This window comes from Giraffa tippelskirchi, chromosome 2 (genome assembly GCF_054371585.1).
Source record: "Giraffa tippelskirchi isolate mGirTip1 chromosome 2, T2T-mGirTip1v1.2.pri, whole genome shotgun sequence".
In the NCBI taxonomy this organism is placed as follows: domain Eukaryota; kingdom Metazoa; phylum Chordata; class Mammalia; order Artiodactyla; family Giraffidae; genus Giraffa; species Giraffa tippelskirchi.
In genome coordinates, this window is record NC_137276.1 from 95,629,014 (window position 1) to 95,646,596 (window position 17,583).

Here is a 17,583-nt window from a genome sequence, read left to right on the forward strand (position 1 = left end):
TCAGATATGCAGATGACACCACCCTTATGGCAGAAAGGGAAGAAGGACTGAAGAGCCTCTTAATGAAAGTGAAAGAGGAGAGTGAAAAAGTTGGCTTAAAGCTCAACATTCAGAAAACTAAAATCATGGCATCTGGTCCCATCACTTCATGGGAAATAGATGGGGAAACAGTGTCAGACTGTATTTTTGGGGGGCTCCAAAATCACTGCAGATGGTGATTGCAGCCATGAAATTAAAAGACACTTACTCCTTGGAAGGAAGGTTATGACCAGCCTATATAGCATATTTAAAAGCAGAGACATTACTTTACTAACAAAGGTCCTCCTAGTCAAGGCTATGGTTTTTCCAGTGGTCATGTATGGACGTGAGAGTTGGATGATGAAGAAAGCTGAGCACCGAAGAATTGATGCTTTTAGACTGTGGTGTTGGATAAGACTCTTGAGGGTCCCTTGGACTGCAAGGAGATCCAACCAGTCCATCTTAAAGGAGATCAATCCTGGGTGTTCATTGGAAGGACTGATGTTGAAGCTGAAACTCCAATACTTTGGCCACCTCATTCGAAGAATTGACTCATGGGAAAAGACCCCAATGCTGGGAAGAATTGGGGCCAGGAGGAGAAGGGGACGACAGAATTATTTTGTATGCAGTATTTTTTCCATATTAGTCTTCTCTAGATTAGTCTTAGAGGCTGTTTCTGATTTTTTTGAAACAGAACATTGTATGTGTATGTGTGTTAGTCGCTCAGTCATGTCCGGCTCTTTGTGACTTCATGGACTTTAGCCCACCAGGCTTCTCTATCCATGGAATTCTCCAGGCAAGAATACTGGAGTGGATTGCCATTCCCTTCTGCAGAGGATCTTACCAACCCAGGGATCGAGAACCCTGGTCTCCTGCATTGCAAGCAGATTCTTTACCATTTGAGCTATAGGGACATTAATTTCAGTTTTTTAAAACCATACATATATTTCTTCTAACTGTCTTAACTGCATCCCATAAATTTTTTTCCCTTAAGTTTTAAAATGTACTTGTTTGTGCTTTTTTATAATACATCACACTATATAGAATTTACTTCTAAATGTTTTATTATTTCCATTTTTATTTCTTTAAGTCCTGAACTAGTTTAAATTGTTTTGACTCCCAAATTACATTGAACTTTTTTGTTGTTTGTGTCTCTATGATGTCTTAATTTTATTGTACCTGACTACTGCAAGATATTGTGGTCTGTGTAAGATCAATGTCATATTTCTTAAGATTTTTTATGCATTACCATATGCCCAGTTTTTCTATCACACTGATTGTGATATTCATTGATTGAAAATATTTCAGATGCTGTTGTAATTAACTGTAAGATCATAAACTGGTCTGTTATATCAAATTTGTTGATTATGCCCAGATCTCTATTCTCATTAAAGTTTTACTTGTTTGTCAGTTCAGAGTTATGTTAAAACCTCCCATTATAATTGGTATTTGTCAGTTTCTAGCTTGCAATTTTGTTAATTTTCTAATTGTGATTTTAATTTGCATTTTCCTAATGACTAATAATGTTGGCCAGATTTTCATGTGCTTGTTAGTCATTTGTATATCTTATTTGGAGAAATACCTATTCAAGTTTTTTGCTCATTTTTTAATTGGGTTATTATATTTGTCTTTTGAGTTGTGAGTTCCTTATGTATTTTGGATACTCGACTCCTAGTGAATACATTATTGGCAAATATTTTCTCCCATTCTGTGGGTTTGTTCACTTTCATGATAGTGTCCTTAGATGCACAAAATATTTACCTTGATAAAGTTCAGTTTATCTGTTTTTTCCTTTAGCTTCTTGTGTTTTTGGTGTCAGGTCTGAGAAAGCATTATCTAATCCAGTGTCATGAAGATTTCCACCTATGCTTTCTTCTGAAAATTTTAGTTTAGCTCTTATCTAGGAGGTCATTAATCCACTTTTAGTTAATGTTTTTGTATGGTATGTGGTAGGAGTCCATTTTCATTTTTTTGTGTGTGTTGGTATCCAGTTGTTGCATCACCATTGTTGAAAAGATTGTTTTTTCTTCATTGAATTATCTTGGCACTTGTGTCAAACATGAATTGACTATAAATGTGAGGGAATTTTCCTAGAATCTAAATTCTATTTCATTGACCTATATATCTTATTTCTGTGCATAGTCTTGATTAATTTGTAGTAAGTTTTGAAATTGGGAATTGTCTGCCTATATTCCCTTGTAGGAGTTCTGTGGTTTCAGTTCTTACGTTTAGATCTTTAATCCATTTTGAATTTATTTTTGTATATGATATTAGAAGATATTGTTTTCATTCTTTATAGGTAGCCATCCAGTTTTCCCAGTGACACTTATTGTCGGGACTGTCTTTTCTCAGTTGTATAGTTTTGCTTCCCTTGTCGTAGACTCATTGATCCTTTGAATGAGTTTAATTTTGGGCTGTCTGTTCTGTACCATTGATTTATGTGTCTGTTTTTGTGCTGGTTACATGTTGTTTTGATTATTGTAGCACATTCTGAAATCTAGGTATGTGAAAAAATTTAGGATTATTCTAGTTCTTTGAAAAATGTCACGGTATTTGGTTCATTTAAATAATTTCTGTTTATTTAAATATAGTCTCTGGTGATTCATCATTTTTTCCCCCTAACTTTTTAAATTTATTTTTGGCTGTGCTAAGCCTTCGTTGCTGTATGTGGGCTTTCTCTAGTTGTGGCGAGTGTGAGCCACTCTCCAGTTGTGATGCATGGGCTTCTCATTGTGGTGGTTTCTCCCTGTGGAGCATTGGCCCCAGGGTACACGGCCTTCAGTAGGGGTTTAAAGCCAAAGTACAAGGGCTTAATTGGCCTGAGGCATGTGGAATCTTCCCAGACCAGGGATTGAACCCATGTCCTTTGCATTGGCAGGTGGGTTATTAACCACTGGACCACTAACAAAATCCAGTTCATCATTCTTATACTTCTCTTTTGTTCTTTAGACTTGGCTCTGTTTATTTCTTTGAACATACTTAATATAGGGTTTTAATCTTGTAAACCTTGAAAATCAGGTTCTCTCTCTTGTTCAGGATTTTTAAGTCTTCCAGTCTTTACTGAGGTTTCTTTGTGCATGTTGGGACATATCTTGAGGAGTTAACCAGGTAATTTAGAGCTGTGACCCCTAATTAGTGTAAGCCTCAAAGTTAGTAAGAAGTGAGTGCTAGGGCCTTCTCGATTCTGTGCTATCCCTTTGCAGAAACCCAGAAGTGCATACAACCCTGCAGCTTCTAGATTCCTTTGGATGTGTTGTAGTCTTTCATATCCTTTATGAACATCTCTTTCCACAGAGTTTTTCCTTTAAGTTTTTTGTTAAAGTTTTTCTTTATTGTTTGACCCAGCTATTATTTACCCTTAAGACAGCCTCAGTGTTAAATACCTGATTCCTGGTTATTTTTGAGAAACACCCTTAGCTAAAAGGCAGTTCACAGTAGGCAAGGTCTCAGTGAGGTCAAAGAAACACAGAACTGTTAGTGGGATATTCTTGGAAATTGCAGGAGAGTTCAAAGAATGACCGTTACGTAGAAATGAGGCTTTGAAGGTGCTCCAACTCCTTTTTTGTCCCCTCTAGAGGCTACCAGATTGCTGTAATCGCAGTGATTATGGGACATTTGTTGCCATGTCTACTGAAGAACTGGGAAGTAGATGGGATTAGAATACGTAACAGTAAAACACAACTGAGATACAGCCATTTTCTTAAGAAATACTCCCCAGATCAGTGGAAACCATTTTTATATTTCCATATTACTGAAATAGTTGATTCTTGACAATTTTTTGCCAGTGTTGTTGTTCTTATAGAAGAGGGGACTTTCAAAGGTCCTTAACTTGCTGGTTTTGCTTAAATTATCTGGTTATAAAATTTGAAAAGACAGATTGACAGCTGCTTTCCTTAGAAATCTTGAAGATGTTATTCCATAGTATCCTGACCTCTGTTGTCATTTTCTAAAGTTTGCTGTCAATCTAAATAAGCTGTCTTTTTTTTAAATTCCAATTGCAGAAAAAAAATTTTCTTTGCCTTTTGTTTCTACAGTTTTACTATTATTTGTCTGTGTTTGGATTTCTTTTGATTTATTTTTACTTGCCCTTTTTCATTGTATCTTTTTAAGAAAATCACATCTTTTAGTTTCTGCAGAATGAATCCATATTTTTCAACATTGCAGTTTTCTTCATTTTCTCTTGAAACTTCAGTAGATGTATTTTGGTTTTTCCTGTTCTGTCCTACATGTCTTCTTAATATCTTTGCTATTTCTTTCCTTTTTATCTTTTTTGTAGTTTCTTTTATTCTGTCTTCCAGTTCATTAACTATCTCTTCAGTGTTGTCTAATCTCTTGTGTATCAGTGTAGTGTGTTTGTTTTGATAACTTTATTTAGGAGTTGCATTTGATTTGATTTTTGTATATCTCTTCTCCTGTTAATAATGTGCTTTTCTCTTTTTTATACTTTCTTTTCCTTTTCATGTCTTTTATCATCTGAGCATCTCTTTCATACTGTTCTCTCTTAAGGTATCGTCTTTTCATTTATATGCTTAATCTTATTCATTTCCTTGTGTAGTTAATAATATTTAGTTTTGAATTCATTATTGGTGAAGATTGTGTTTTCTGTGAGGGTCCTTTTCTCCCTAGGATGTGAAAGTTCCTCCCAAAATGAGTTTTGGTTTAGTTTGTGCTTTTGCCCAAGATCTTTATGAATGATCAACCAGTTTTTATGTTAATTCTTTGCCTTCAGGCTCTCATACTTCATATTATATTTGAGTTTCATAAGAATATGGGAAGGCTTGAGTTTTTTGCACTTTCATGAATCTCTCCTTTTTTATTGCCCACCCTGGGCCCAGGTTAGATCTAAGGCAAACTCTCATGGTATATCCTGTCATCAGTGAGCAGACATTTTCTAGTTCTCTTCATACATTTGACAGCCCTTTTATAGCCCCAGCTTTGTGTAGGATTTCAAGTCCAGATCCTGCCTCTCGTGGGCTCAATGCCATGTCTCTTTTCTCATGCAGATTAAAATGTCAGCCAAGTCAGTAACTTCCTGAGCCACTATTATGAATAATCTATATATCTGGAATATAGAAGTCTCCTTTTCTTTCTTTATTAATTGTAAAGCTTTTTTACTTTATTATTTTTTATGTGTTTTAGTATCTACAGGAACTTTTTCCACAAGGTTACTAGCAACAGTTCACTTGTGCTTGACTTTATCCCTGCAAGATTAAGGGTATTTCTTTTTAAGTTTAATTTATTAAAAACTTAAAACAATTGATATTTATTGACTGAACAAGGTGTTGTATTAGGTTCTTCACATGTGTAATGTCATGTAATTTACAAGCAAATAGGAAAATTCCTTTTCAGCAGATGAGAAAATTACAGTTTAAGGGATTTTAAACAGTTTGTCAAAAGTTACAAAAATAGTAAGTGGTGGAGCTAGATCCAAATTGCTGTCTGTCAGACTCTAAACTTGATTTCAGTTGTTTTATTATTTGGCAGTCAGAAAAAATTATGGTAAGACTTACCTAGTAACTCTTTGTTTATAGAAGTATTCTGGTGGCCCAGGTATGTAATTGTCCATTGTTTTGTTTGTTTTTAAGAGTTCTCTAGTCTTTGAATTTTTCCATTGTAAACTTTTCCAGTACTATTGAGGTAGAGTGAACAATTTGCCATAGGTTTTGTTCCATAAATAGGACTTGTAGGTGTGATTGGAATACAGAAGTAAGATTATAGTACATCTAAAAAGGACCTTTGAGTACTGTAATTTTAAAAGATTTTTGCTTTTAAATTAGCAGAAATTTCTAATACATATATGTAAAAACAGAACAGATAGTTTTGAATAGGTAGCAAATTTTTAGTCAATAACTTAGTCATAAGAAATATTATGTAGATAAGAGGGGAATGGGTGACTATAAGAAATTATTCCTGAAGAACACAAACTCAGAGGGGTCTGACCTACCTTATTTTTTCCTTCTTGTTTTTTTGTATGGCCGCTTTTATGCTGTAGGTACAAAATGATTTAATTATCTACAGCACCTAAAATATTTACTATCTGGTTCAGTTCAGTAAAAGTTTATTAATTGTTCTTATAAAGTAAACCCCAATGAAAATGATTTTACTTGATTTGTCCATAAAAAATGGGGAAAACTTTTCAAGGTTTGGCTGGTAACTTGTCAGTTGTTTCCATGGTCAGTACAGAAAGCTCCACAGTGGGCTCCTATACTAAAGTAGAGCAGATTCTAGCCATATGATGAGTCTTTTTAATTACAAAAGGCTAAACTAAAGACTATCCTTAGTTTAATCAGACTAATTGAAAGCCCCAACTAAGTTCTTTTCTCCTAGTTTTTTGTTTGGGCCATTCTGTTTAACTGTAAAGCACAGTTAGCGTCAAATGAAGTTCATTGTTATCTCAGGCAAAGGGAGGCAGCCACATGTGGGAGTGCTAGAAATAAACCTGGTATCTGTCTCAGGGGAAACAATGTGTGTCTAACAAGAAAAAGGAACTTGTCTGTTCAGTGAGATCTTTGCTGACTTTTTGTACTCTGACCCCATGTTTTAAAAAATATGCAGGATTTTAATTCTTTTGAGTTCATTTTCAAACCAATAGCTGTTTTTTTCACCAAACTTTTTTTTGTTTGTTTTTTACTATTTCTATAAATATACATGTCCCAGTGTTCGTGTTGTGTTTGTTTTTCTTTTGGCCAGCTGTTCAGGTTAAGCTGGTTCATGCTATTTTTTTTTTTTTAATTTTATTTATTAATTAATTTTGGCTCTGCTGGGTCTTCATGCTGTGCTAGCTTTTCTTTTCTTTTCCCGCTTTTCTTTAGTTGTGATGAAAGGTGGCTACTCTCTAGTTGTGGTAGAATGGGCTTCTCATTCCAGTGGCTTCTCTTGTCGTGGAGCATGGTCTCTAGGGTGCACGGACTTCAGTAGTTACAGCGCATGGACTCAGTAGTTTTGGCTCCCAGGCTCTAGAGCAAGAGCTCAATAGTTGTGGCCCACAGGCTTAGTTGCTCCATGGTATGTGGGGTCGTCCCAGATCAGGGATAGAACCCATGGTTCCTGCATTGGCAGGCAGATTCTTTGCCAGTGAACCTCTAACGACATTAGAGGCATTTAAGTTCAATGTCAAATCTTCATATACCTTCTACACATTACTATTTTGATCAGAATATTTTAGCTTCTGCAAAAGTACTACATTAGCATGAATTAAAGTACATATTTTTCATTTTTCTCTAATGTCTCAAAATACTCTTGATAGCTTCCCTGCAAAATTATAACTTTTGTAAGCCATCAGCATTAGAACACTCTGACCACCAGTCATCAAATAGGTACTAAATTTTGGAGAGCTGTCTTCATTGTAACTTTATATCTGAGTTGTACTAATGGGGGTTTACTTCCCTTTTAAGAGAGTTACACAGCAGTTCTAATGACACTGGTATCGGTAGTTAGAAGGATGAAGGAAGAAGATGGAAGCAATGCAAGCCTTAGGTAAAAGAATTATACTTGCCTCCTTTTGAGGCATTGGGCTAAAGTACCACCAAAACGTGGGTCAGTGTGTCAGAGTCAAGGCCAGAGAAAACTTTCTACATACCCATTCAGAGTAGGGTGATGGGGCTGCCATCCCTGCTGCTGTAGAATTTATCTCATTTTACAATTCTTGCTTTCACGGAAAGATAAGAAATTGCACCTTGGGTCAGAGAGTCTGAGAAAGGAAGATAAACTTTACTAAGTGTTGTCATGGCCTTAATGAGAAGTTGAGTGCAAAGGGGGCCCCCGTAAGGTGGTCAGGGCTCCAAGAGTTTGTCCCCAGCTTGACTTCTGTCAGACTGTCTTTATGACAAGGATGTTTTTTCCTACCCATTGTGAACATTTTATCCTCAAGACACTAAATGCTTTCATCAGTGTCTGCTTTTGAAGAGGAAGTTGTTGGACTTTTGCCCAGTTTGGCTACAAGTAGGGTAGGAAGAGATGTCGGAAAGTGAGCCAAAGTGCACTTTACTGGACCATGTTTACCTCACATGTGCTGTGTCATGATAAGGATGGGGGGATTGGTAAAAACTATCATGCTCCATAGCTGCCTTTTCTAGTGAAGGGTAAACTTTAAAAAAGAGAAATCAATCAATAATGCAGATGTAAAGGCAGGCTATTTTTATATCAGGCTGTCAGCATGTAGTTTCACAATTTTGCTCCCAACCATATTTTGTTAGAACTAGAAAAGAGCTTAAAGAGCCATAAAATTGAGTTGTTGGTTAGAAGGAAATTCAAAAACTTTTAAATGAAACTCTCCTCTTTTATCTGATTATTACTCACACTAACAAACTCATTCATTCCCCCAACACACATACACATATTTTTTTCTCTTTGGTAAAGTCCTTATATAACAGATAAAGCTCCACCTGGTCTTTCCAACACTGACCATTTCCTCTCCTCACCTGGCTTTTATTCTCTACCTTGTACTTGCCTCTGTCCCTCGTGTCCTTCCTCCTCACAGAGCTCTTTCTTAGTCCTTGACATGTTCTAGTGGCACTTCTCATTCATCCAACAGTCATATGCACATTATACATTTGTGGTTTATCTGATCAGTGAGAACAGGGACTTTTTTTTGCTCACTTTTTTGTATCACCAGCAGCTAACACAATGATTGACATATAGCTGCACTTGTATGTATTGAATCAGTGAATTCCATACCTTGCATTTTCTGTAGACACCAGCCTTATATTTGAAATTTACAAGGTATCTTATTCCATTTTGTATTTTTTTTCTAGTGATAGTACAGTTTTTAGAAAACCAAAGAAAATGTCGATAACCAAAATGAGAGGATAATGCTATGCTATGCTAATGCTATGCTATGCTAAGTCGCTTCAGTCGTGTCCGACTCTGTGCGACCCCATAGACGGCAGCCCACCAGGCTCCTCTGTCCCTGGGATTCTCCAGGCAAGAACACTGGAGTGGGTTGCCATCTCCTTCTCCAGTGCATGAAAGGGAAAAGTGAAAGTGAAGTCGCTCAGTCGTGTCCGACTCTTAGCGACCCCATGGACTGTAGCCTACCAGGCTCCTCCGTCCATGGCATTTTCCAGGCAAGAGTACTGGAGTGGGGTGCCATTGCCTTCTCCGAGAGGATAATACTAATATATAAAGAAGTCACATAAATCTCTAAGAAAAATGTTTCAGTTCAGTTCAGTTCAGTCGCTCAGTCGTGTCAGACTCTTTGCAACCCCATGAATTGTAGCATGCCAGGCCTCTTTGTCCATCACCAACTCCCAGAGTCTACCCAAACCCATGGCCATCAAGTCGGTGATGCCATCCAACCATCTCATCCTCTGTCGTCCCCTTCTCCTCCTGCCCCCAATCCTTCCCAGCATTAGGGTCTTTTCCAATGAGTCAACTCTTCGCATGAGGTGGCCAAAGTATTGGAGTTTTAGTTTCAACATCAGTCCTTCCAATGAACACCCAGGACTGTTTAAAACTCTATAAATAGACAAATTATCTGATTAACTAATTCACAAAAGAAACTCTACTTGAAATGTCTAAAAGAGACCTGAGAAAATGTTTATTTTTACTAGGGATGATATAAATGCAAATTTAAGCAAAATGCTACGTATCAATTTAGCTAAAATTACTTTGTGCAAGAAGCCTGAGAGATCTCTTATATAGTCAGTGACTCTGTAGATTGTATCAGGTTAAAAAGATAGTTTTAGAGCCACTCAGACCTAGTTTTAAGTCTTGGATCTGCTACTTAAATGGATAATTTTTTTTGCAAATTAAGTTTACATTTTGCTTGTAAAATTGATAAGTAAGGAACTCACCTTACTTATAGGAATTTTGTTGTTAAATTTGTTTAATTCATTCAGAAATACTTATTTAGTGCCTGCTTTGTACACACTCTCAGATACTGAAGGTACATGGTGAACAAATTATCCCTGTCTGGTGAAATTTACATCCTAATGGTAGAGACCGATAATAAACAAATACATAAAAAAATGTACAGGATTTTGGAGTGTTGAGGGCTATCAAGGGAAATAAAGCAGGGAAGAGACACCAGGTAGTTTGTTGTCATATAAGATGATTCGGGAATTCTTTACTGAGATGGTGCCATTTCAGGAAAGATTTCAAAGTGGTAAGGGAATAAGCCATGTAGATGTCTTGGGGAAGAATGTTCCAGGCAGAGAAAATAACACAGATAAAGAAATGAAAGAGTGTTGTATCTGATATGTATGAGGAGTAGCAAGGGAGCCAGTGTAGTAAAAATAAGTGAACAAGGGAAAGATACTAAGAGAGGGGAAGCAGGACTAGATCGAAGGTCTTGGGAGTTCTAACAAGCAGGTTGGCTTACACTCAGGTGGGAAGCCATTGCTGAAAATTACAGTCAGGGGAATGACATGAATGGTTGTTTGCTTTTTAAAATCTTTTGGCCACAAAGTGCAGCATGTGGGATCTTAGTTCCCCAACCAGGGATCAAACCCACACCCCCTGCATTGGCAGTGTGGAGTCTTAACCACTGGACTGCCAGAGAAGTCCTATGAATGTATTTTAAATGGAGATGCAGTGGTAAAGAATTTCTCCTGCCAATGCAGAGAGATGCAAAAGACGTGGGTTCAATCCCTAGGTCAGGAAGATCCCCTGTGGGAGGAAATAGCAACCCACTCCAGTATTCTTGCATTGACGGAAGAGACTGGCGGGCTAAGTCCATGGGGTTGCAAAGAGTTGGACATGACTGAGCATACAGCACATAATTACTGTTGCATTTAGAACAGACTATACTGTGGAAACAGGGAGACTAGTTAGGAAATTTGAGTGATTGAATAGGGGTGGTGGTGACCTGAACTAGTGGAGACAAAGAACTTCTTAGACTGTATGCATTTTTAAGATAGATAAATATTGGGAATGGGAGGAAGAATCATAGATTACCTTAAGTTTGTGGGCTTGAACAGTGGAAGGAGGGGTTGCTGTTAACCAAGGTAATGTGTAAAGTGCTTAGCCTGCAATGTGGCATCTAGATTCTCTGTAAAGGGTGATTCTCTTCTCCAAAATTTAGGGTAAAAATGAAAGACTTTTCTTTTATCTAATATGCTTCTGTCTACCTGCATAAATGAGTAGAATATTGCACCAGAATAATCGGGTAATAAATTATACATTTAGCTGGCACTTTGGAGTTCTATAAAGTACTGTATTTGTTGGCCAAGATATTTATACCCTAACTGAAAGTAGAACTTATATTTTTTTATATGACTGATACAATAGTGACAAGGGTATCAATAGTAATAAAACTTTTTAAAAATTCAAAGAAAAAATAACTCTGTCAGTCTTTCATTTTATGGATGCATAGACCTGTGACTCTCTATATCCCTTTTCTTCTTTTCAGGATGCTACCTTACGGCTGCTTAGCAACAGGAGACCGCTCTGGCCTCATTGAAGTTGTGAGCACCTCTGAAACAATTGCTGACATTCAGCTGAACAGTAGCAATGTTGCTGCAGCAGCAGCATTCAACAAAGATGCCCTTCTGAACTGGCTTAAAGAATTCAATTCTGGGTTCGTGTATTTTTGCCTGTCATTCTTCTGAACAAACGGTTAAACAAATAACTATTCTCTTAGCTAGACTCATCAGTGTCCTAGAGGAAATATTAATATTATCTATTGCTTTATTTCTAGTTAGATCAAAATGACAAACAGGCCTTCCTAGGGTCTTAACAGAAGATTAGCATTGAATTCTACTTCATCTGGATCAAATTTCAGAGCCAAGCAGTAGTTTAACAAACCTAAGAGTTTAAGTATTTAACAAGTAACATATAACTTTTTAAGTGCATGAACTTCTGTAATTATGGGAATGTATGAACCTAAGTAAATTTTCAGTAGATTTTTACAGTAGAAGTAAATGAGTTTGTCAAGTGGTCTCTGCAAACTAAAAAATACAGTGCTAGGAATTGTGTTGTGCTGTGTGTGCTTAGTCACTTAGTCATGTCCAACTCTTTGTGACCCCAGAGAACCGCCAGGCTCCTCTGTTCATGAGATTCTCCAGGCAAGAATACTGGAGTGGGTTGCCATTCCCTCCTCCAGGGGATCTTCCCAGCTCAGGGATCGAACCCAGGTCTCCCACATTGCAGGCAGATGCTCTTATCACCTGAGCCACCAGGGAAGCCCAGGAATTGTGTTATTTGTGGTTATTGTGTTGGACAAGCCCTAATACATAGGAAATTAAAGAATTTGCAATGAGAAGAAAATACTAAAAGTATTACTGGCTTAAGACTTTGAAGTCAGACTTAAATGTTTATCATTGGCAAAATCCAAGAACTTGTATATGAAAATTAGTTTTCAGATTCTGATTTAGGGCCTTGTCCCTAAAGGGTCTATATTAGTTGCTTCTGATTTAAATCAGTCATTTAAATGATTGGAACCTCAATAGTTAACTCTTAAATATATATGGATTTTAGTCTTTGGTCAAAACTACAAAAGTGTTCCAAAGCCCAGTATCATCCAGCAAAGCTGATGGTCTCCTCTCATTACTGTTCATATGAACCTACCCCCCATCCCCACTGAAACATGAGCCCCAGGACACAGCAGTTTGAATAGTTGATTTCTAGTTATCTGGTATCTGAGCCAGCCTGCTGACTTCTCTCTGCCCTGCTCCTCTGACCATCATCCTCACTCTCTTGGCTGATCCAGCATCTTCTCCTCACATGGTTTTGGCAGCTCTGTGTTGCAATTCTCTTTACATTAAAAAGGAAACAGAAGTGTGGATTGGCTCCATCCCATACCTTTGGAGACTAAAATCTTCTCTCTTGTTTTTTTTCTCTCGTTCAGGGATGACCTGGACCGAGCCATTGAGGAATTTACCCTATCCTGTGCCGGCTACTGTGTAGCTTCTTATGTCCTTGGGATTGGTGACAGACATAGTGATAACATCATGGTCAAAAAAACTGGCCAGGTAAGCAGCTTGCCAGAGTCTGCCAAGGACCTCAGTGATGCTGCTATGTGCAGCACAATCTCTTATGAAACTCAGATTCTTTATGATTCTCTGAGTTATGTCTTTGTTTTTTCTTTTATTTCCCACCCCTTGTTTCATATGCCATCTGCTTCATATATTGGTTAGTTTGCTTAAATAAAGTTAGGTGATAAATATTTATTTAAATGCTTAAAAATTATTGAGGTTATTTATAAGTGACCTATTCCTTCCATATAAGAAATTGTATTTGGGGGACACATGTACATGCGAATAGAAAAAGCAGGTATTATGTAGGGTGTAAAGAAGGAAAAGTTCAAGAAAAGAAAAAGTTGAGACAAATCCCATTTTATATTTTCTTTTAGAATAGCAAATATAATCATCTGTGGGAGTAAGGAGAAATGGAGTGTGAGTAATCTCATTTTGGGGTAGCTTAGGAACTACACCAGGTTATTTATTATAAAGAAACTCTTAGTTTTGAAATAAAAGATTTCTAAATTTTCAGAGTGACTTATTTGTAAATCTTTTATTTTAAGCAAAGACAGATAAATTAATTTGAGATATTTTTCAGTTTAGCCATAATTCCCTGACACTAGAGGGATTCCGGAATAAAAATCTCTGGGTCACTATGTGAACTCTGACTCTCAGAGGGGCCCAGAGTTTTATACCTCCTTGGAGATCTGAGTAGTTCTGGGTTTGGCTTTGAGAGATGAACATTGTGTTCACACTTAGAAGAATCCCCTCAGACTTCTGGTTAATTAGATTGAAACACAGGTTTTTCCCCATTCTTTCTTGAGTCCCTTCTAATAAGATATTGAAGAATAAGAAATATGTAGGGTCACAAATCAAACCTCAGTAAATTTCAGAAAATTGAAATCATATCAAGCATCCTATCCAACCACAACAGTATGATACTAGATATCAATTACAAGAAAAAAACTGTAAGAAACACAAACACATGGAGATTAAACAACACATTTCTAAATAACCAACAGGTTACTGAAGAAATCAAAAGGGAAATAAGAAAATTTCTAGAAACAAATGACAAGGAAACCACGACAACTCAAAGCAGCAAAAGCAGTTCTAAGAGGGAAGTTTATAGCAATCCTACCTCAAGAAACAAGAAAAACATCAAATAGACAAACCTAACTTTACACCTAAAACAACTGGGAAAAGAAGAAGGAAACCCCCCCCCCCCAAATTAGTAGAAGGAAAGAAATCATAAAGATCCGAGCAGAAATAAGTGAAAAAGAAATGAAACAATAGTAAAGATTAATAAAACTAAAAGCTGGTTTTTTGAGAAGATAAACAATATTGACAAACCCTTAGCCAGACTCATCAATAAAAAAGAAGAATCAAATCAACAAAATTAGAAATGAAAAAGGAGAGGTTACAACAGAGAATGCAGAAATACAAAGGATTGTAAGAGACTATTATGAACAACTATATGGCAATAAAATAGATAACCTGGAAAAAATGGACAGGTTCTTAGAAAGTTTAATCTTCCATGACTGAACCAGGAAGAAATAGAAATTGTGAACAACCCAGTTACAAGCACTGAAATTGAAGCCGTGATCAAAAATCTCCCAAAACACAAAAGCCCAGGACCAGATGGCTTCACAGGAGAATTCTGTCAAACATTTAGAGAAGAGCTAATGCCTATCCTTCTAAAACTCTTTCAAAAAATTGCAGAGGAAGGAACACTTCCAAACTCATTCTACAAGGACACCATCACCCTGATACCAAAAGCAGACAAAGACAACACAAAAAAACAAAGCTACAGGCCAATATCACTGATGAACATAGATGCAAAAATCCTCAACACAATTTTAGCAAACAGAATTCAGCAACACATCAAAAAGCTCATACACCATGATCATGTTGGGTTTATTCCAGGGATGCAAGGATTCTTCAGCATATGTAAATCAATCAATATGATACACCATGTTAACAAATTGAAAGAAAGAAACCATATGATAATCTCAGTAGATGTAGAAAAAGCCTTTGACAAAATTCAGCACCCATTTATAATTAAAACTCTTCAAAAAAATGGGCATAGATGGAACCTACCTCGACATAGTAAAGGCCATATATTGATAAGCCTACAGTAGCAAACATTATTCTCAGTGGTGAAAAACTGAAAGCATTCCCCCTAAGATCAGGAACAAGACAAGAGTGTCCATTTTCACCACCATTATTCAACATAGTTCTGGAAGTCCTAGCTACAGCAATTAGAGAAGAGAAAGAAAGAAAAGGAATCCAGATTGGAAAAGAAGTAAAGCTCTCACTGTTTGCAGGTGACATGATACTGTACATAGAACCCTAAAGATAGTATAAGAAAATTACTAGAGTTAATCAGTGAATTTAGCAAAATTGCAGGATATAAAATCAATACACAGAAATCACTTGCATTTCTATATATTAACAATGAAAAATCCAAAAGAGAAATTAAGGATTCAATCCCATTCACCATTACAACAAAAAGAATTAAATATCTAGGAATAAACTTACCTAAGGAGATGAAAGAACTGTATACAGAAAATTATAAGACACTAATGAAAGAAATCAAAAATGACATAAACAGATGGAGAGATAGTCCATTTTCCTGGGTAGGAAGAATCAATATTGTGAAAATCACTATACTACCAAATGCAATCTACAGATTCGGTGCGATCCCTATCAAATTACCAATGGCATTTTTACAGAACTAGAACAAAAAATTTCACAATTCATATGGAAACACAGAACACCCCGAATAGCCAAAGCAGTCTTGAGAAAGAATGGAGCTGGAGGAATCAACCTTCCTGACTTCAGATTATACTACAAAACTATAGTCATCAAGACTGTATGGTATAGGCACAAAGACAGAAATATAGACCAGTGGAACAAGATAGAAAGCCCAGAAATAAACCCATGTACCTGTGGGTACCTTGTTTTTGACAAAGAAGGCAAGAATATACAATGGGGCAAAGACAGCCTCTCCAATAAATGGTGCTGGGAAAACTGGACAGCTACATGTAAAAGAATGAAATTAGAACACTTCCTAACACCATACACAAAGATAAACTCAATATGGATAAAGACCTGTGGGAAGAAGATACCTCTAAATAGTAGCACTTAAGGTGGTGAGGAAACTGGTGGGGCAGTTTGGTTTGGTTCTGTGTGTAAAACTATTTGACTTTTTAAAATCAGACATGTTTATGATTTGCATGTATTTTTCTTTTTAAAGATTCATCTTTCCCACTGGGTATATGCAGTTTAATATCAGGGTTATTGTTAAATATCAAAGACCTATGAATATCAGAAGCACTGTTTTCCCAAATGATCCAAGAGTCTATGAAAAGTGTGAAGGGTTCTGATGACTTTGGATGTAGTACTTCAGGGTACAAGACTGTTAAGACCTTGCCTTTTTATTCAGAACCCACCAGAAAAAAAATGAAATGAAATCCCATTTGTTTTCCAGCTCTTCCACATCGACTTTGGGCATATTCTTGGAAATTTCAAGTCTAAATTTGGCATTAAAAGGGAGCGAGTGCCTTTTATTCTTACTTATGATTTCATTCATGTGATTCAACAAGGAAAAACAGGAAACACAGAAAAATTTGGCCGGTGAGTATTTTCCTCGTGTCAGAGTAAACACATCTACTATTTTCTTGTATGACCAGTTAGGCTAGCATTTCTTAGCTGAGAGATATTTAATTGGGGAGATAGTCTGCTAACAGGAGGTTTTGGGGGACTTGCCTATGAGATCCATGTTCTGATTCAGAGAAGAATGAAAAATAATGCTAGGAATTTGAGATAAATTACTGTTTTATTCCAATAGAATACTGTCTTTTACCTGCATTGGGAAATTCTCTGAAACTGTTAAGACATTTGATAGCAATTTGAAATGATGAAAGGGACTGGCATTTTGCTGTCATTCAATGTGAAGTATGATAAAGAGAGTCAGGGTTCACAGAAAGACTTTGTAATCTCAGATCTATTCTTTGCTGTTTGATGTTTCCAAACACATTACTTATCATCTCATCTTTGTTTCTTCATTTTCAATGGTGACAAAAATAATTAAGCTTCAGGGGTATTTTGATAATGAGAGATATGTTATATGATGTGACCAACTCATATGATAGGCTTAACAAATGATTTCTAGTATTATTTCCAGATCTGCCTGGGCTTCTGCAGAATATATCTCTGGATCTATTTTTCTCTTTGGCAAAATTAGGGAGATAGGATCAGGTGGTCCTCTTGAATGACCATCTTGAAGAGGAGAGAGAAGGAAAGGAAGATTCATTTGGGGGACATTAAAGAAAATAAGTCTCTAGAGTGAGACCACAAATCTAGAATCTAGAAATATGGTTAGAAATCCTTATGGAGTATAATTGCCACTTTTTTACAGTTAATTTTTTATGTCTCACGGAATAAAAAAGTGTAGATTAAGTGTGACATTGCCTTTTATATATTTCTGTTTAGTTTTGTTCCTGGAAAAGATATATGTTGTTTTAGAGAGCTTGATTTATTTTATGTAAATTTGAGTCCTGGGACAATTTTCAAAGAAGTAAAAATTCCAGCTTGTATGGAAGTCTAGCTATGTCTCTCATTTTCATTTATGAAATATGCTGTTTCCGTTCTGATATCATACTCT

General features: G+C 36.5%; 1 protein-coding gene across 10 annotated transcripts in view; it reads left to right on the forward strand.

The window, feature by feature from the left end:
* PIK3CB (phosphatidylinositol-4,5-bisphosphate 3-kinase catalytic subunit beta) overlaps window positions 1–17,583 on the forward strand; it is a 188,702-nt gene that overhangs the window by 169,118 nt on the left and 2,001 nt on the right. For 9 of the 10 annotated variants that reach the window (XM_081574025.1, XM_081574028.1, XM_081574029.1 and 6 more), the window contains 3 exons: window positions 11,369–11,536; window positions 12,806–12,929; window positions 16,408–16,553. In XM_081574025.1, the coding sequence (XP_081430151.1) occupies window positions 11,369–11,536; window positions 12,806–12,929; window positions 16,408–16,553 (438 nt within the window). The remainder of the gene's footprint in view (window positions 1–11,368; window positions 11,537–12,805; window positions 12,930–16,407; window positions 16,554–17,583) is intronic. The other variant, XM_081574033.1, reaches the window with a different exon arrangement.